The 21,860-nt window shown below is 39.7% G+C and overlaps 1 protein-coding gene across 1 annotated transcript in view; it reads right to left on the bottom strand.

Moving 5' to 3' along the window:
- Positions 1–20,769, bottom strand: part of cspg4ba (chondroitin sulfate proteoglycan 4ba) — a 31,057-nt gene extending 10,288 nt beyond the window's left edge. The window contains exons 1-7 of the mRNA XM_058636627.1: positions 20,503–20,769; positions 14,954–15,117; positions 9,299–12,871; positions 8,374–8,847; positions 7,531–7,707; positions 3,388–3,586; positions 152–283 (exon numbers count right to left, since the gene is read on the bottom strand). Coding sequence (XP_058492610.1) covers positions 152–283; positions 3,388–3,586; positions 7,531–7,707; positions 8,374–8,847; positions 9,299–12,871; positions 14,954–15,117; positions 20,503–20,593 — 4,810 coding nt within the window. The 5' untranslated portion in view covers positions 20,594–20,769. The remainder of the gene's footprint in view (positions 1–151; positions 284–3,387; positions 3,587–7,530; positions 7,708–8,373; positions 8,848–9,298; positions 12,872–14,953; positions 15,118–20,502) is intronic.
- Between the last annotated feature and the right edge of the window lie 1,091 nt (positions 20,770–21,860).

The following is a 21,860-nucleotide window of genomic DNA, read 5'->3' on the forward strand; positions in this document are numbered from 1 at the left end:
GTATCGGCTCAGCTTGCTTGGGACCTCGCCAGAGCAGGTACCAGGTACTCTCGCTAATGGAAAAGGAAAATAACCATGCCGTGCCGAGGCAAGGCGAGCTGAGTCCAGTCACGCTGGGACCATGTAGTGGAAAAGTGCCATTATGATTTACCTGGAAACACCTTGAGTGGACGGTTTTTCTCTAGATTGAGTACTAAGGCTCTGGCCGTGATGCTGAAGATCTGCCTGGGGGTGAAATTCACACCATCATTGACTTGAAAGTTGAATCCTCCAGACATGGCACCTGAAAAACAAACAAAACACAAGAAGCAGAGAAGGAAATTAACAAATAAAACTGTCATGAGGTCAGCTGCTGCCTACTGTATTTTGCACGGACTAAAAACAAATACATGAGAATCTCTTTGTTTATACTTCATCGTGAGCGAATGAACAAATCAGCTGCGTCTGTTTTCTACAGAATAAAAGTAACCGATCAGCAGTCCTGATAATGGTCCCGAGAAAAACTGCAAAGCAAGCTCAACATTATTATTCTAAGTCAATAAGTGACTACTCATTTAAAATCATTTGTCTACCTCTGTGTAGACGTGTGTGTACATTGAAAGAAAGGGAAACGCTTCAGCAAAAGGTTCGGGTGTAAACCTTTCATACCATTATTACAACAGTGTCAGTTGTGCAAGTACAGGCAATGAGAGCAGATATGAATCAGAGGAGTCAGCGGAAAAATGACCTGAGACCGTTGACAGATCTTATCTACCATTTTATAGAGTTTCAGGTAATATCACTCCCAACCTGGCTCCCAGTCAGTCTTGACTAGGACTGGGTTTAAAGGAGAACTTTATCTTACTTTATCTGCACAATCAAATCACAAGTTTGATCTTTTAAGACAAGTCTTTTAAAGACACTTTGACTCAGTGATACTCTTGCATGAGAAGCAAAATCATGATGGAAGCTGCTCCACCAGAGGCTCTAGACAGTGTAAAGTCAGATGAAGAGCTGGACAAAAGCCCATCCACCCATTATCTCAACCGCTGATCCCCTGAGTGTCACCGAGGGAGTTGGAGCCAATAACAGCTGACGTTTGGAGGGAGACAGGGTACGACGTGGATACTAGTTCACGAGACCATCACAGGACTAACAAACAAAACATTCACACTGAAGGCCGGGTCATACTGAAGTTTGCATGTACACAGGCGTTCGCTAGGGTTTGCGTAAGTTAAGTTTCCAATAAATACCTCCAACTGAAACGTAATTATGAGTCGTTTTGGTCAACTCCTGAATACGACAAAGTGTTATTGAGGTTAGCGTTAGGACTAAAAAAAAAGAAATAAGACAGGGCTTGACAGTAAGTTATAGACAATGATATAAAAAAAGATTCTGTGTCACGTGGTATCTTGTGTAAAAGTCAAACATTGGAATCCAACTTGTGTCGATCACACTAATACCAGATTGCTGTTATTTATTCTTCCTCTAGGGGCGCCTATATTAAAAATGTACCTATGGGTCATAATTCCTGCATATGACCCACATTAACGTTTGTTGGAGAATAGTTTCTAAGTTTCATCATCTGCCCATTTCCTATGCAAACGACTGCTAGCACAACTCGAATTTGAAATTAGAGTTGTGCTCGCTCCCTGTAGCACAATGTAACATGTAACACTAGACTGATGTGAACCCTCTTTATAGTATGAATGGAACCGCGTACATGTAAATGCATGTGACCTGGCCCTCAGACGCAAGTCAGTGTCTCTAGTTTACCTTAATGCCTGTCTTTGGACTGAGGGAGAAAAAAACAGTACATATGATATGCACCAAGATATTTGTGCTAAAGTTAATGCAAAAGTATCTACACTCATGCATAAAAACACATAGCTTTCATGACATAGAGTATTTCCCTCTGGTTCTTTCTCAATCTCTTTGGATACACAGTGTGTATCTGTTGTGTATTCCAGTCTCTGATTTGCACGCACGCACGCACGCACGCACGAACGCACGCACGCACGAACGCACGAACGCACGCACGCACGCACTAAAATCAGGTGATTAGTCTCTGCCTGATTCTGGAAGTTTAACCCTTTCTTGAAGCCATACACTACTCACAGTGTTTCTGTCGGCTCAACCTACTGACACTAACACAGGAGAGGTTCAGTGTGCGGAGCGGGAATGAAAGAGGCACCATTCAATGGTCGGTGACCCATAAAAATTATTTTAAAGCTGTTATTTTAAGTAAGTGTTGCTTAAAAAAGCTCAGAATGTAAGATTCAGTCATGTTTCCCGAAATAAATACGACATTCACACTAGTGTTTTTAATGTCTAATCCCCATGCAACACCACATTTATTGTGTTTTCTTTACCTTAAGTCTTAAGTTTTTATTTTACATTTAATGCTCCAATGCGAAAATCCCCCAACACTTTATTTAAAATCCCACTAAACAAACTAAACACTGGCTTTTTTCTGACTCAAGGTCCCTGTAGGTTCTCCTCCACACATGAGAGGAAGGAAGAAGAAGAAAGTCTCTGTAAGATGCCACTAAATATTACACACTGCTCCTTTAATAAATGTTCACTACGAACGTTTCAAGTCATGTGAGGTCTAATGGCAATTCAGAACTTGATAGTTTTGCTGTAGACAGACATGAACATTTTTATTTTTATCTTATTTTATTCTATTCTATTCTATATTTTATTCTATATTTTATGGTGTTTGGTACCTTGGGTGTTTATCGTTCCAGTCTCCTGTAAAGTGTGACTCTAATTTTAACAGTGCTGTGTGTGGATGTTGGAGCTGTTAATTTCCCCGAGGGAACCTCCCAAAGGGATTAATAAAGTTGTGTCTGTCTGTCTGTATGTCTGTCTGAACAGGGCAAACCAAAGGAATCGTCAACAACAGCAACATCTAGTGGATAAAAAAGGAACAATAATAATATGTTTACTTTAAAAACACAGGGAAATTACATTTGGCAATAAATTCTAGTAATGGACACATATACCAGCTGCTTAGTTAAGTCAAACATTCTTGTGGAATAACATAATTTAAGTGCTGAATTTTAGCCCGGCATCATTTATATTGCATTTTTTAAATATCAATCTGGAAAATAGCTTAGGAATGTTACATTTTAACATCACTTTTACAGTTTTTTTTGTGTCTGTTGATGTCTTTAACTATCAATCCTACTTATTTTACTAAGTGTAACAGCTTATTCTCCTGCTCCACCAGTTTCTCTTGTGTTTTATTTTGAGCTGGTTGTAGAAAACTCTAAGTTCTTTCTCTCTCTCTAGGGGTCACTATAGCAGATAATCCGCATATTTTATTTGGCAGAGATTTTTACAGCGAATGCCCTGATGTAACTCTCCCATTAATCCAGTTGTTGAGAGACAAACACAGTTTACCTTTGTGCACAAACAGCAGTTGTCCTTGGTCTATGTGTGCCTGGGTGAAGTTGAGCACGGCCTTCATGGGGGCACTCTTCAGTGCCAGGTGTCCATTGCTCGGTGGGGTCACCATGAAGTGGACCTCCTCTAGTGGACTGTCCAGGTCCTGCACTTTCAGATCCTCTGGTCTGATCTCCGTTACGGAGGACACCCAAACCTGGATAGATGGACGTGGGAAAACAGGTGTCACCGGCATGATACTGTGCATGAACAGATCTCCGGGTGATGTTTTGTTTGATGTGACTCATGATGAAGGTTTTAAGAGCATTCTATACTGAGAAGTGAAGAATGGGGTGAAACACAAAAGACCTCCTCCATTGATGGTAAAAATTTGCTCCAACGTAAGTCTGGAGGATACAAGAGTTCATTTATCATTATGTATATTTTATTCAGTATTTATTATAAAAGCACCTCAGGAGCAGCACTTTTAGCACCTACTGTCTGCTGCACAGATATTATACAGAAGAAAAGCACATAAATGACCACCAGAAAGAGCTGATCTTTCCCTCTCTGAGGATCTTTAAGATGGGGAGACAAGACGCTAACTGAAGTCACATTTCAACAAAATGATGATGTTCATATTTAATTTGGTTGGAGGACATGGACCACAGCATTTTCTTGTGACCCATACAAACTCCAGAAGACTACAGAGAGTCAGTAACAGTGATGTAGTACTTGAGTCCGGTCTCGAGATCGATTTCTGCTTTCTCTGACTCGTCTCGGACTCGTTCCTTCAAAGACTCGATCTTGACTCGGACTCGGACCACAGTGGGAGGAGAAGGACTCGTAATTTTAGACCGAGTCCTCGAGACCAACGCATTTTTTTATGTTCATGTTATGTCCTAACTATGATTAAAAAAGTCAGGGTGGGCTTAACATGTTGATGACAGAGCAGCACTGTTGAAGCGGTTTATAAAAAGAGGCAGAAGATGATGCATGTGGTAGGGATTTTTTTAATGATAGTAAAAGCATAGTCCATATTAAGACGTTAAGACTGCTCCTCTAAACAATTCCCAATCTAGCTTAGTCTGTAGGCCTAACTGTTGATTATTAACTGGGGTGATACTAAATCATAAATATGAAAACTGACATTACATTACATTACATGTCATTTAGCAGATGTTTTTATCCAAAGCGACTTACAATGGAATCAAGTACAATTAGCCAGGGGTGGAATCGAACTTGCGACCATGACATGTTTTTATGGTCTTGGTCTCGACTCGGTCTCGACTCCTAAAGGACTCGGTCTCGACTCGGACTTGCTTCCTCAAAGACTCGGTCTTGACTCGGACTCGACTGTATTTGAAAACCAACAGACTCGGTCTCGACTCGGTCTCGACTCGGTCTCGACTCGGTCTCGACTCGGTCTCGACTCGGTCTCGACCCTTCAAAGACTCGGTCTTGAATCGGACTCGGCATAGGGGATCTCGTCCCCATCACTGGTCGGTAATATTCATTTATTTTAGTAGGTGACACGAGGAGCCAGAAGATAAGAAGCATTTGACATGCAGGGGGGAGACGTGAGGTCTCACCATTCACTCACACAAACTTCACAGTATTTATACTCACAGCTTCTCACTACGGCTCTGTGAAAACGAAAGTGAGAAATGTCTCTGGTGCAGAACTGCACTTCACAGGGAAGAGAAGTGAGTACTAAGAGAACTAAATAAACTTGCTGAAATAAGGGTCCAAACTAATACAAAACAGGCCATGAGTTGGCTCTCTTGTCAAATTCTGTCAAATCCAGAAAGCTGGTGTCTGCGGTGGAAATTCTTCCTTGCTAATTTAGATAACGATAAAGAGGGGGAAATTGAACCATTACAGCAGCATAGACAAGAAAAATATTGTATCTAATATAATCTAAATGCACAAAATACAATCTAAATGAAGACTAAGAAGAATAATTTAACTGTCCAAGTTAGTCTTACAATAAGATAATAATAAAAGGTGCATTATAAAAACACAGTAAAAACAGTATGAAGACTGGTTATCATTATTTATGGTTATCATTTCTCCTCATGCCTCACCAGCTTGTTGTGATGTTCTATGAGAGCTGAGGCAGGGCAGACCATTCCATGCAGTCCAAATTAAATTATTGGTCATGTTAATTACAGTATTGGCTATAAACACTAGCTTTATTTATTGATAGATAAGAGGATTTAAGTGTTTCAGAAGCAAATGATGGGTCACTTTTTCAATGATCACCTCCAAGCCACACCGCATCAGTCCCACACCCTCTCTGCCCACATGAACACTTGCCACAAATGTGAGCATGAGTATTACTCAAAGCGGGAAATGACTAAAATTCCAAGAACACAGAGGAAGTCGCAGCAGGATCGGTCTGACAATCAGCATCAGCGTGATTTCCCCAGACTCAAAGGAGGGACACATGCCATCAACAGCCCTTTAGAATGAAAATCAATCTCTCAGACGTGACAGGGTGCTCGTCTGCTCAGATGGCAGCTTTAGTGACGGAGACAGTTCAGTTTAAATAAAACAAATCTCACCACACTTACTGTACATCTTTGATCTACTATCTCTACTAAAATACTGTGTTAATGTATATTTCCTGAGCTGATTGATGGCCCTTTTCTCTCATGTAGCTCCACCTAAAGCCTCCCTCTTGTTGTCTGGTCATGAAAGATAAAGACTCTTGACAAAATGTGACCATATTACTCGCAGCTTAAATACAAATATTTGTCAGTCCTGCTCTCAGTTTGTTGGTGTAATGGTAAGATTATTTTAAATAATAATAATAAAAAAAAATGATTGTAATTCTTGTGTGTGTTGTTTATTTTACAGTATTTTTCCATAAAATGTATGATTTGCATAGTTAAGACAAACATTCTTTTTGTGTAATTAAAGGGCTTCTTCTTCAGCTTGTGTCAAGCTTAGACAACATGTAACAATAATCCTTATGACACTCACAAATACAATCTGATGAGCACTTATATTATTAACTCACGGCTGTTTTAATAAGAAAACACACAAACAAGACTGTCATTGTAAGAACTTCCTTCCTTGTAAGAAAACCCTCCACACCCTAAGCAACAGCATGATGTGCAGTAGCAGAGAGCCACCTTGTGGACACTGAGAATACTGAAAACCTGACCTTCCATGTAACATGGAACGACATATAATAATGAGATATGGTCACATTTGGAAACAACCTAAAATTCTGAATTCAAAAACCAAAAATTTCAAATATTTTGTTTGTGTTTCTGAATTGTATTTGTTCACGTCCTTCACTGCAGTAAATTGCAGACGCTCGTCAAATCTGCAGGACTCAAAAAGGAATTTGAGGCATTTGGGGCAAAGCAACGCACAACAATAGAGGCTCATACTTCAGCCCCTTTTTCCACCTGGACTTCTCCCAACTCGAGCCAACCAAAGCTGATAGACTGCAACTCAGCACTGCTGAGTGAACATAATACACATGACAACATCAGTCTAATTTACTGTTCACATACACTTCACATGTGACAATGTATAAAAGCAAAAATGCCTCTTACGATTGGGACGGTAAAAGCATCTTTAGGATTTAGGAGTCGTGATGCCGTGCAATCAGAATTGAATTCAGGTCATACAGTCACAGTGGATCCTATTTACAGGCTATGCCATTACGCCATTCAACACTATGATGCTCTGGAATGGATTGAATCCATCACCACATTCCCAGCAAGAAGATCATAGGTTTGTTTAATTCCTGCGTGTCTTTGTTATTCTAATTCAACATAGAAAGCAAAGCCAACAATAATTGTAATCTATTTTCCAGTCAACGCAGACTCAAATATACAATAGCAACTCACTTAAAAGCAGCAGTATATTTTAGTGGTACAATAATTAGTTCTAAATTTGACATGTCAACACGACACATGTTGCAGGCACTTTCGATACACACTGCATTTCAAAGGACGTGTGGTCTGTGCTGCCCGCCACCCTGGACCCTCCTCCACATAGCAAACATACTTTCCCTCATGCAGCCAGCCAGCTATGGCAACTTGCAAGAATGTCCACATGAAAAGCATCTGACAGTAAGCTATGGTGCCACACGGTGCAAAAAAAAGTCAAGAGTTTAAATATAGAGCAGTGCAGACTCACCCTGAGGACCCTGTTGGCTGTAATAACAGGAGGCTCGTCATTGACAGCTGTAACCTGGATGTACACGGTCTGTGCTGCACTCTGCTTCCTCAGACCTGAGTCATTGGCCACCACAGTGAAGTTGTCAGCCAAGGTTTCACTGCTGTCGTGGACGTAGTAAATAAATTCATGTTCCACCTGGTGGGAGATCATTGAAAGATGTATTCAAAATGCAAGAGAACAAAACACATGTCAGTCACTATATTCCCACATACTAGAGTAGAGACACTATGTGGTGCAACACACAGAGTTAAAAACAAAACACATTCTTGCTTTGTTAACTTTCTGAAATTAAAAAGGGAATAGCATAACAATAATCAAGGCCATGAGATTCTGGATGATTTAGGCTAAAACTTAAAATGCAGTGTGTGACATTTAGGAGGGATTGTTGGCAGAAATTCAATATACTACGTGTATTAGTGTAATACGTTTAAATAAAAAGACTATGGCTTTCCTTAACTTAGAATAAGCCTTTATATGTACTTTAAGTAAGGGTCTTGCTTTACAGGGGTTGCCATCAAACAAGCAGAAGAAAGACACAGAAGAAAAAAGATTGTTTCTGGTATTTAAAGGTACTGTAGTTCCCTAAAGGTTCATTTTTAGCTTTTAAAACGACACAAACCTTTTGTTTAAAGGATTACATTTATAATAAAACAATGTGTTAATGGCATAAACGTCATAAAACCTATAGAGAATATGATCTTGAATGATTTTATTGCTTCACTAAATCAAATTATTAATCCATCAATAAAACAATTTCAAAGCAGTTTTAAGTGTGTCAGTGTGTCTTTAAGGATGTCTCACCTGCCTCCTGGTGAAAGAGGTTATAGACACACCAGGATGTCTCGAGTGTTCAATGCGACCGTGCTGTGGGGGCTCGGACAACGTATACAGGAAGTTGATTCCTGAAAAGTGCTGGTTGGTGACTCGTAGCACATCCTCTGTCAGTGCCTTGGAGGCGCCCTCATTCAGTGTGAAATTTGAGACCTGAAGTGGTATGAGACGTGGAATGATGTCAACAGACATCCTAATGTTGCCGACATCAGTGACCCCGTTGGTGGCATCAAGGATAAAGGTGTCATTGACTTTGTTGGGCTCCGCCTGCATGTACTGAATGTTCCCTTTGTTAATGTCCTCTTGGTTAAATGTCTTCACGGGAGAATGTTTGGTTCCGATGTAGTGATTCTCCACTTCAACAAATCGCCGCAGAAAACCATAAGAGGGGGCTACCTTGACTGTGAATACAATCTCAGATGGCAGGTTGTCCTCGTGGGTGACCTACAAACAAACAAAAACATTGACAGTGGTTAAATTTAGAATATTCCCTGTGTCACCAAAGTGAAGTTTTCATTTTACTCAAAATGCAACAAGGCATCACTGCAAAAATGAAAATAAAATCTGGTCGACACTCAATTATTTACCTTTCAGCAGCCTTAAAACACAGGACAGTATAACAATAATGTAGGTTTATAGTGTTAATAAAATATATTTTACCACCTGTTACCAAAACAGGATACCTGAAACATTTTTAATGAAACATGATGCTGAAATAAGCATATAATTATATGGTGCATATCATAAGTATACTTCTTATTACATCATTATACTGGTTTAAAATGAGTTAAATGTAATGCTAATAGAAAATAAGCACAAACTTGACTGGGTTACAGCGATAAGAGAAAGATCTGAAACAAAAATTGCATTAACATTTCTCACACAACAAACTCACCTCAAGTTTACTTTCATCAATCCTCACCGGTTTTCCCTCTTCTACCAGTAAGAGGTTGTGATGCAACACAATGGGTGGCCTCTGATGACTTTCCAGGTAAACCTTCACATTGATCATCACCCTAAGTTGTAAACCTTTAGCCTTCGCTGTTAAGTTGAAATAGTCTGCCAGATGCTTGCTGTCGTTGTGTCGATAGGAGATTAGTCCGTTCTTTAAGTCAGACTGTGTGAACAGCTTCATTTTTGTGTCACTGAGATAAAGTCCTCCATACTTTGGAGCCTCATCCAACTTGAAAACAACCTCTTGGTCATCTCTAATGTCCAGATTCGATATGACACTAAAATTACTGGTGGACAGGGGGACAGACTGGCCCTTCTGAACCAGTAAACCAGTGTTGTTTTCAGCCTTTAAGAAAGGGTCATGTGCACTGATGTCCAAAAGGCTCGATACAAAATGTTTTCCATCCGAAACAAAGAGAACAAATCTGCCAGTGCTCACACCTTTATGAATGAACAACACCCGCTTTTCTTCCAGATCCTGCTGTCGAAACTGGAACAGGCGATGGGTTGTATCATTAACCAGAACTAGGTCTCCCAGTGGGATTCCACGGCGAGTGTAAATCAACTCTCTATCATCAAAATCCGAGTCTTCATCATGATAAAGCAAATCCTCTGCAGTGAGTAACCTTTGTCCATCTCGCACGACATGAAAAACTTTATCAATAACACGTACAGGCTTATGATCATTGACTAGATTAATAGATATGTTAAACATCCCTTCTTTAGAACCAATGTCATCCTCTGCAATGGAAGATTTGAAGCCTTGGGTTATGGAGGCAATGAAAGTAAAGTCATCTTGAGTTGTTTCACTATCATCATGTACATACATGATCCTTTCCTCTAATATGTCCTGATTACTAAAGGTTAAGATGTTGTCATAGCTAGCATTGGAATTCGACTGGCTGATTCGGGCAAGCTTTCCATGACTGGGGCCGTTTATGACTGTGTAGTACAAATCTTTTGTGCTAAGAGTTTCTGCAAACAAATGCTCTTTTGTGATAAGCTTACTTTCTCCCTCCAGAAGTGAGAGTCCATCATTTCTCATAAACACGCTGTTGACATCGGCTTTAATGGAAAACTGGAAATCATAGTTTTGAGACTGAGCGTGTTTGGAAACCAGCTGAAATTTGAACCTGTCACTTGTATCTTCAAAAGGCCTATCAACTAGCTCGTAATGAACTTTTAGATCGGTAACATCCCTTTGGCTAAAAGTTGAGTTCTTACTCAAGGCTGTGGTGTCAAGCAGGAGCTTCCCTTTCTTTGGGGTGGTGAGAACCCGAAAATAAAGGTCATCCTCTGAGAGGACCACACCTTCCGCTGTGGCAAAAATATGCTCAGAGTCCAGCGTTACTTTTCTAACTTTATCCAAGTCTATCATAATATTCTTCACTAGATGGTACTTCACCCATTTCACAGAAATTGAGAAGAGTATTTCAGTGGCCGCCCTTGCAGCCACATTAACTTTGCACTTGAAGTAATCAGTGGCATTAGATGTCTGGATATCTTGAAAAGTGCTAACATACCTCAGGCGTTCTTTTTCTAACAGCCTTTGGGAAAATGAGTCAGTAGGTCTCCATTCACCACTTGAGTGAAGCCTTTGAAGTTCTCCATACTGAGGGTGTTCAATGATATCATACCGGATGTCAACCATTTGTTTCACAGCATTGGTTTGCACTCCTAGATGCTTTGAACTAATTATATATGCATCTCCTTGAATAACCTCAAGACCTGTATTGTTGGCAATCTTATACTCCAGTGCTACAGCCATGACCCTTAGAACCACAGTGTTGCTGACCCTTTCCCCATCGCTAACTCTGATAACTATCCTTGAGTTTCTAACTCCTGTGTGAACATAGCACACCCTCAGATCCTCCAGGTCTGAATATGAGAATGAGGTCACTGCTTTGCCAGGTTTGTTTTCCATTTCCAAATATCCTGCGTCGGCATTCATGTTCCCAAGTACAGAGAAGACAAGGTCGTTATAGCTGCTATCAATGTCTGTTGCCTTCAGAACATCTGTGGTGAGGCGTTTCTTTGAGTTCTCCAACAGGACAAAGAGGTTTCCTTCAGGGAGACTCAACTCAGGTGCATCATTGGTTGGTGTCACAGTAATGTTATAACGGTGCAATTTGTTGTCCTTCAGATAATCAGGAACTTGCTTTCTACTGCTAGAATAAATAGAAAACATAAAAAAATCATCCGGTTCCTCTGAGCCTCCATGGATGTACATCACTCGTCCGTGCCAAAGGTCCAACATGCTGAAGGTGTTCTCCTCCTGGTCTTGATCCACATCAAGCCTCATCTGTCCACGAATTGGTTGCTCTACAATTCGAAACATAATCTGAGACTGCCGAATGCCAAGCTTCTTGAAGTCCAGGAGGATCTTAATGTGTTTGGCATCAAGAGACGCCCGACCACCTTCCTGCACCACAAGGTTCCTTAGCTGAACAAAATTGGAGCCATACCTGCTGTCCAAACCCCTTGCGAGGGTAGACATGTGAAATGACGGTGTCGGTGTCACCAAGTGAAAATGGGGTCCTGGAGACCCTGTTGGACTCACTGTGGTTGATGGTTCTGGTTCTTTCTCTGGCTCACAACCTACTGAGATATCCTTGGTGACCAAAGCATTAGAAAGACCTATCTTCATTCCACTAACCTCAATGTTCTTCAAACAACCTTTGAAGGAACCTCCTCTGACACGCTTTCCAGACACAGACACAAGTCCAACTTTTCTGGCTTCTGATCTGGTGCTGTCATCTATACCTCCAATAAAAAGATAACCTTTGAGCTGAATCCCTTTTGAACGAAAGTTGATGCTACTTTTCACCATCTCTCCATCAACGGTTAGGTCAAGGCTTTTGGAACTGAAATGCAACTTGATAGAATGCCATTTCTTGTCATTGATGAAGGTGAGAGAACGAAGTTCAATTTTGGTTCCTGCTTTCCCAACAATGGCCACTGGCAAACCTTCCTGAATCTCCAAAGCCACAAAGTCCCCCTCTCTGGCTGAATTGTACAACATAATCCCCTCTTTGGCTGATGTGTGCACAACACACTCAAATACGGCTTCTTGTTGGGTATTCCAGGATGGAAGAGAAATGTAAGCCCTAGAGCTGAAGAAGCTGATAGGGTCCTCTTCAGTGGCAAAGAATTGGGGACTGCAACCTAAAGATACCTCGTGGATATTCTTAAATCCAGCATATGGCCTCAGTGATGACAGCAAGTCATGCTCATTGAAGACTACATCCTCCATGCAGCCTCGGAAGCCAATCAGGTCTCTGGGAAGATAAGGTCTGTCTAGGCCCCCTGAACCTCCAACATAGAGACCATCCAAGATGTTGAGATTATGTTGGGAGCCTGGCATCTTTACCCTCGTGTGAGAGTTCTTGTCTACAGTCAGGGTGATGTTGTGCTGCACCTGGTGGACCTCCACAGAGTGCCAGGCCAGGTCGTTGAGCTGGGTTCCTTGGTCAGACTGTAACACTTGCTCCCCAGATCCAAGGTCCAGTTTCAGCTAAAATTAGAAACAAACCTCAATTAAAAATATGATATAATATAAAAATTAGAGGTAAATGTACACATAGATCTCAGGAGCAATTAGACTTCAATTGCAGTTTATTCATTTACCAGTATCACCATACTACCTGTTTGAATTGTCCCATAGTAAATGTGATTGTTACTGTATTTTTGTCAGCCACACAGTGGCATGGCTCTAAGAAGTGGCAGTGTTAGGTCTGCTAATCAAATAACTGGATGTATGCCATTGATATCTTTCCTTCTAGAACAGTAAATTCATTCTGACAAAAATGTCTCAATTAACAATTTCAGAGTGTCTTTAAATTTTGTACATACAGTATGTTTCTTTGCACAGACGATAACGTCCAATGAATAGTAGACATACATTAGCAGTTTGCTTAAACCAAGACCTATTAAGTATGTTTACAAAAGACTGTATTGTAGAAAATGTTTCACTGCAGCGTAACAATAGTTATACAGGTGCAGATTCTACAAAGATTTCAGGTGAAATCAGTTGAAATTATTGTCTAAAAACATCTAAGAAGAAAATTATTAACTGTAGACACCACAGACATCTGTAAAGGAAAGACAGCACATTCCATTAAGTCACCTATTGTTACAACAGTGAGTCTTGTCAGTAATTTAAAGCAGGAAGAGAACTATTATCTCTGAGCCTTCAGTTATGCCCAGAGAGCATCATGTCACCATCTCAAAACAATGCTGTATTTAGATGACATGCTTGTCATGGCTTGCTGCCGAGTCCCTGCTATTCATTCAAAGCTTTTCACGGAGCAACGCTGATGTGTGACTCACACAGAACGAGACCCCAAGCCCGAGGAAAATTTGTGTGGGTGAACAAAAAGAAAGCAATGTTTGGTGACCTGTGGCAGTTCAAGTAACAGGGGCAAACGTTTCAGTCCTTGTGCTCACCAAATATGACAATGCTACACAGTTGTCAGTTTGATTAAAACCGCGTTCTCTAATACAAACAGAAAAAAGGATTTCCCGAGCCTCTCGAACAAAAGCTACATTATAATGCACACATTCAGACTTTCAGAATTTTTCTGCATAATATTTTTCCTATGAAGATCATCCAGCAAGACATAAGTTTGTGGCTATTTTTTTTTAGCCCGCAACATACATTAAATCCTAGTGCTCTCGGAGTTAAGTTTTGAAATTAAGTCAAAAGCAAATCTCCAGGACATAAATTGCATGTCATTTTTTATTTCTACATTCACAGCTATAAACATGGTAGAAATATGGACATTGGGCTATGTATCATATCGACAGATTCTTGACAGACAGATACTAATAATACATTTTGTTCCATTCAAAATGTGTCTGACTGCAAGTGAAAGGCTGACAAGTGAGTAATCTGGAAACACGCCAATAATGATTTAGTTCATATGGTAATTTTGCTCATCTGCTTTTCTTTGCTTCAGGTCATAAATTGTGTTTCTTTTGGTTTTGGGTCATTGGTTAGTCAAAACAAGATAATCCAAACCTGTGGTAAGTGGTGTTAAAATAACATTCTTCTAGTGTATTTGTTTTTATTACTTTTTTAAGATTTGGTTCATTGGTTTAAACACTTTTTTTCCTTCTTCTACTACTGCTAATTGGATAAATTAGGCAATTTAATGTCACCACCTTGGACAGTGCAAAACTGCATTTTACACATTTGTTAAAAATCATTTTATCATTTTATGACTTATTAAAAAAATAAAAACAATAGAAAAGAATCATTTGACTGGCTTTGTTATTTCCTAGTTGCCACTGTAACATGACTTTGGCTCCATGGCTTTATGGAGTCAACACTCACACCACCACCTCCACCACAGCTCACACCATGCAGACTTGTCTGCTTGAGTTACTGTGCTGAGAGACTGACACTGTCAGCTGCGATGGAACTATAGCTCAAGGTGGTCCAGGTTTGTGTGTCTACTGTGAGCACATATCAGGTCGAGCACACAGATCTGCATCAGCGGCTTGCACGTTCATGTGCAGTGCGTGCACGTGTGCATTCATGTACGCTGTGGCTGAAACGCATATGCTTATGTGCTGGGGCCATGGATGTACCAACCTGGAGGCAACCGGCATGGAGCTCCAGTAGGAGGTGGTGGGTCTGGCTGGCAGCAAGAAACAACAGGCCATTGGTGCTGGACGTTCGGAAGCGAACGCGTAGTGTGTTATGGTTGGACGACTCAGATGCCTTGAGCTGAACAAAGCCGTCCCCATAGAAGGAAGCTGCAAAAAGAGACATAAGAGAGAGATGGGGGGGGGGGGGGGTTATAACACAAAGAGAGAACTACAGGGAAAGTCATATGGTCTAATGTGGTGTTCACAGCCTTTTTAAGGGTTGTTAAATCGTCTTTTTGCATCATAGTCATTCAAATCAAGTGAAGAATGTGGAAGCATTGGAACATAAACTTCAGCAGTGGTGACAACTGTAAACACAGAGCAAGTCAAGTCGAGCATTGTGGTCTTTATAAAGCCAACATTTGACATTTGGATAAAAAACCCAGGCTAATTATCATCCTGGCTGTTCTTCACAAGTAGAGAAAAGCGAGTGATAATATCTTCCCCTCTCTCTCTCTCTCAAACACACACACACAAATTACACCCCCCTGACTTAAAGAATGCTTGTAAGACTCTTTATGTGCTCAGCTTAGCCTTCCTGGTGGGCTAGGGTTGTTTGTACTTTTCCGCTCAACTGTAATGGTTTACATGCATTCAAGTACAGTGTAAGTATAATTATGACTGTTAAAGCTTTACCTATAGTATAATGACCACGTTGAGCATGAAACTAAACTCCTGTGCCAGAATTGCAGGTTTGTGTTTCAGGTTGTTTGTGGCTTTAGGAGAAAGTTGCTCATATACTGTTCATAGACTGTTCAGAAGTATGACAATGAAATATATGATTTTTTCATTAAAAAGTCATTTGACAATAATGGCACAGCCCCAGCATCAAAACTAAGGTAGTGGATGTGGCTCAGGAAGCCAGACATGTTTGGGCCTGTCCTGCTCTGACAGGAACCTTCAACCTGAACATGAAAGGCTCTGACGTTCCCACATTGTCTATAGCCCCATGTTCCAGAAACGGCTTGGCAGACGGACCCAGCTGTTTCTTCTACCTCACCCCCCCTGCCATTTTGCATCACCCTGTAATCTGGAATAACATACTCTGAAGCTTTCTCATCTGAGCCTCTGTGCCCGGGCACGACCAGTTTAGTTTATTATGAGTGCCATAGTCCCATAGCCTTATCAAAGGTTGACAACAGACATCCTTTTCTCAGACATTTCCAATCCATCTGATTTATTTGGAGTATATGACCTGAGGGCAAGCGCAGCTCACTGCTAATGGGCCACAGTGACTGACGTGGTGAAGCTACAGAGTAATCGAGCTGATCGAGCATCTGTTAGTGTACATTAAAAGGGTTATAATGACGCAATTGCTTAATCAAACACAAGCTGTATGGACTGTGTGGCAAGTTAAAGCAGTAAAGCATGCAAATGGCCCTTCGGTCATGCCAATGTGCTGTTATTAATCAGAAGCTGACATACATTTTACTGTATATCAATCTCGATGTATCCGAAAACTCAGTTATGACACTGAAAATATCAGATCCCAACTCAGCAAGTCATTTTATTTATTTATTTATAAATAATATACAACACAAATCTCAACAGGTAATAATTTAAAGGTTTATTTTAAACAAGTCTTAAAATGCTATAGTTCTGTGTTTATCAGTCTTTTTTATAACCAAGGAAACTGAAAAATCTATATTAAATCAAATCAGACATCAAATCAAATCAGGACCGCGTGAATTGGAATTAAATTCAGTAATTCAGTAGCAATACACAGAACTGCTGTAGACCACATTTCTTTCCTCTCAGCAAACATAACTAAAACAACTAAGGCTGACAAATTACTCTTATCATCTTTTATTCTGCTCAAAGTTCTGATGATCATTATATCATTCTATCTATAGTCTATAAAAAGCCAGAAATGTGTAGAAAAGAAAATGCAAGTCAAAATGATCATTACTCTTCTGTAAATACAACGTGACTTCCTCCCAAATATCGTATTTCTTCTGATCATCAGCTTTTGTCATATAAAGCACAGCACATTCTTATACTTAAGGGATGAAACTAGTGAAGCTGCTGCATTTTTGCTTGAAGTATAATTAATGAACAATTTATTAAATTAGTAGCCAATCAATTTTCTTTTGATCAACTATTGATTATTAACTGAACACTGCAACTCAATATTCCCCCTCTAATTCTATTATTAAAATGTGCACATCTTTTAACTAAAATATATTTGTTCATTTTTCAATAAACACTTTTATAATCAGCAAAATGTTGTCGAGGGAACGTCACAAATCACAAATTTTACTAAATGTATTTTTTGGTGCTTATTTTACCAAACATTCATCTCAAGACTGAACCTACGGATGTACATAGCATATAAATAGTTTTCTTTACTCTGTGTATCATAACGAATGCAGTCAAGTAATCTAATTCTAGTGTGTGCTGTATTAAATTAATTATCATCATCTATCCAGTGCATCATTATTAATAAGTCTTTGTGTGTGAAGCTTACTTAATGTTCTGCTAAAATAACAAAAAATGGTTCCATAGGGACACAAGTTATTTTTATCCTTATTCTGACCCCAACTCAGACTGAATTTGTTGTCCCTTCTCATTTATACAACATGTTCATTCATCTGACTGGCTCTGTGTACATAACAGGAAGGAAGCCTTTCCAAAACTAGTCATGAGGAAAGCAACAACATCTCCTCATAAAATCACAAGGATGGACATGCATGCGCAATTGTATTTCGGTGGTGTTCGCCAAACATGACGCTCATGTCGTGACAGCGCGCCGTGTTTTATTTGTTTGTTTTCTAACAGTCTCGTTGATTATAAGCGACTGGATTCTTAGAAAGCTGTAGAAAGATGGCAATATCATGGTAGAAAGAATATTTGTTGACGTTTTCATCTGCACACATGGTGATGTGTTGGGGTTGTGATGATGAAAGAGCACAGTAGACCTGAAGAAAGCAATGCCCACACATGCACATACCAGTGAACACTTATAGAGTGGTCCTTCGGAGGCAGAAACAGGCTGTTTGAAGGTTGTTCTGTAATCTTTGTGTCTGCAGGGGCACTTTCTGTACAGCTACGACATTTCTTTTGGGAGACTTTACAAATCGCTCCTCCAAGAACAAAGCCACAGTGACCTTTTAGTGAACACCTTACAGTTAATTTGAGGGGCAAGACCAGCACTTGTCACTGCCTGTGTGCTCAGTTTATACAACTAACTAGAGATGCAACTTGACTGAATTGTCTCTTTGTGTGTTCTTGTTTTTTTGTAGCCTGTCATAGCGCTCTGTTGCTGTTAGGGAAAGCGTGGCTGAGATGTGGATCTTTTTAGCAAAGACTTGTTTTACAAGGTGAAGTGAACACACAGGATGTACACATTCAAGGATGTGATGCACTGAGATATAGCGACTGTCTATATTGTAGTTATAGGCCGAGTATGAGTCACACAGAGAAATAATTCCAGATTGTCCTCAAGCGGACAATGCAGAGGAACACTGACTATAGATGACACATATTCACACTCAAATCAACCTAATGAAAGTCCACACAGATGTAAATAATTTACATCTGACGCTAAGCAAAAAAAAAAAATTTCCCTTAGGTCCTGAAGCACAGCAGTGACTGTCCATTTTCTTGAATTCATTTGAGTGTGCCATTGTCACAGTCAGATAGTTCTTCCAGTGCAGTGGGCATCACAGGCCCGTCTCTGCTGCTGCCTCTGATAAGGTGAGAGTGCTGTGGGTGCTTTCACTACATTTCCCATTGAGCGTGTGTGTGTGTGTGTGTGTGCACCCTGCATGCACAAAATAATATAAATACTAGCCATAATTAAACAATAAATTATGCATTTTAAAATAAACATAAAATAAGTTCATTGTTGTCATTATAAATTCTAAAATTAGCAGAATGTTAAAAGTTATGTCATATTGGCATGTCTGAAATAATCTCAATGTCTCAGTCATGAGAAATCAAAGGCCTGAAAACTCTGATAGTGAAATAAAATATGAGGTTAATTTTTTAATCCAGGATATGAGTGCATAATCTTAAGCATTTACACACCATGTTTGTACTCTGTTCTGTGATGTGTATAGACTTTCTATGACTTACTTAGATTAATATAGTAAATATCCTTTATAGTTTATAGTTACATCATAAAAACCGACAATACAAAAAACAACCACCACAACACAAACAAACAGGTCACTAATGGCGTGTTACCACTGAGTGGAATGGTTCGGTTTGGTACAGTAGTTATTTGCGTTACCATTAGCAATAATACTTAAACAACTGGCCCTAACTGTTCTATTTTTCGGTGCCCTTCCCTTTGGGGTACCAGAGTAATGGGCTTTACCATACTGTACTGTACCACGATGGAAACACTGCATAATTAAAAGTCAATTAGAGCCGCTACATCCATCAATATAACACCTTTCTCTGTCCCTTAATAGACAACTAAGAACCAGTAAACAGTGATTTGATTTATTACCGTGACCTTAACTCCTGCACTTTAAATGCCAAGCAAACTTTATACACTGTTGCATTATTGTTTTTGTCAAAATGATTGTTTGTAACCTGTCTCCTAAATCTCTAATATTTACTATGACGTGTGCTGCTGACCTCTTCAGTCAGGTCACACTTGGAAATGAAATTTCAATCTCAGTGGGTTCTCACTGGTTAAATAAAAATGAATAATAATACTAATATATTCTTTTTATGAATGCTACACCTCTTTACGTGTAGTGATACAGTTTCCCAGAGAACAGATGTAAGTTTTAATAGGCTTTGTCCATCTATACTAGATAAAAGTATTTATTTAAATAAGGTATTTAAGTCATCAGTGAACAAAACACAAAATATGAAATCCCCAACATTGATCCATGAGGCACACCCATTGGACAAATGAATAAACACTGCATTCAAAGAGTGATTTCTCTTTTATCAGGGGCATTAATGTTTGAACTGTGTCCATGAGAATGTTTGGAGGGATTTGTGCATGTCACAATGTGTACAAGACACAAACATCACTATTGAGAGATACTATAATTCATATGTATATTTAAAAATAAAAAGACTTGGTGCTGTTGCTGAAATTAAATGTGACACTGCAACCAGGCTGCCTATCCACATTTAACCCTGTTGCACAGCAGGTTTACAGTAATTCAACAGCACGCACAGAAATCATTTAATAATAATCCTCAGTAAAGTGACACTAAGCATGCTTTTACCACACACACACACACACACACACACACACACACACACACACACGCTGGTGCAGAAATAGAGCTGTAACTCACATATGAAGGAAATACGAGTCAGAAAAAAATGTTAATGATTATGTTGGAGTTGTTATAACCTGGAAATCTCGAGTTACCTTCAGGACATACACCGTGTTACCTCACTGAACTCCACACACAGGAGGAAACCCGGCGGTCTTAACATTAACAAAGTCGTCATTGAACGCAGCACATAAGTTCATCATTTGTTTGTTTTCATTGATAAAAAAAAAAAAAAAATAGTTACCTCCCGACGCCAGTTCGACCACGAGCGACCACCAGAGGAGACCGACTATCCACAACTTCCTCCGGGCGTTTGTCTCCACAGAAGAGTCCATGTTCGTCTTCTTGTTCTCCCGGTGCAAACACTGATGTCAGCGGACTGTTTGTCACAGTTACATATTTTCACAGCTGCCGTAGCTTCTTCTCGTCAAACACCGACTTCTTTAAATCACTCAAAGTAGTGAAAGGACGAGCCGACGTCTGCAGCAGCAAAACCCGGCTGTACTGAACTGAAGCGAGGAGGCAGTGAAGTGGACCAGACCTGTGTTTGACTCCGCCTCGTGTGTGTGTGTGTGTGTGTGTGTGTGTACATGTTTTGTTAGGCCAGGGGTCTACAACCTGCGGCTCTACAGCCCCATGTGGCTCTTCCGCCCTCTGCAGTGTTTTTATTTTTATTTATTTATTTATTCTATTTCATTTTTTTCTTTCAAATTGGACACCTCTTATACGATGGAGTATTTAGGACCAAACTGTTGAAAGAAAGAACAAACTAATCTTTTTGGCGCATCAACACCACATTATCATCAGCATTAGGACTTTAAAGATTGTAGAAGAAACTGTTTCGAATAAAGAATCACACAGACTTGGTGGAAAATATCTCTTTTGTGGAGGACGAAATTGCTGGTAGTGGACGACTGCAAGGCTACTGCAGGTAACATCTGCATTCTGCATATTATGCACGGAATATGTTGCAGAAAGCCTAGACATTAACTGAGTTTAACGTTTTTTAAATCCAAACTGAGAGTTCTTGAGGACAACTCCACATATAATCTGCCTGTAGATGTAATCTGTTTTCTTTTTATTTGTCTTTTGCTTGTGTGTTTGAAATAAGATAAACCATTCCCAACATTGAAATAAAGTAAAGTGCATATTTGGAGTACTGTCCATCTTTGCACCCACATATCACACAAATATAGCTTTTTGGCTTAGTGGTTAGCACTGTTGCCTCACAGCAAAGAGGTGCTTGGGTTTGATTACTGGTCTAGGACGTTTCTGTGTGAAGTTTGCATGTGCTCACTCTGATCAACTGTCCATCTAACCTTGGAATTTTGTTTTGCACTTTCAGTGCAATAAGATGCTTTCCTTTTCTCGAGCATGAACTACATACAATCTAAACACTGTTTTGATTATTTCAAAGTGGGTTACTTTATATCAATAGATATAAACTATTGATAATAGAAGATCAATTTTCCACAAATACAGAAGGACTGAAATAGATCAACAACATTATGTGGTTTATTTCATGACAGGCCTATTTTTTTGGTGTTTTCTTTTTGTATAGTTCTTAAACTTCATAAATGCAACAACAACAAGTAATTTTTT

This window comes from Solea solea, chromosome 8 (assembly GCF_958295425.1).
Source record: "Solea solea chromosome 8, fSolSol10.1, whole genome shotgun sequence".
In the NCBI taxonomy this organism is placed as follows: Eukaryota; Metazoa; Chordata; class Actinopteri; order Pleuronectiformes; family Soleidae; genus Solea; species Solea solea.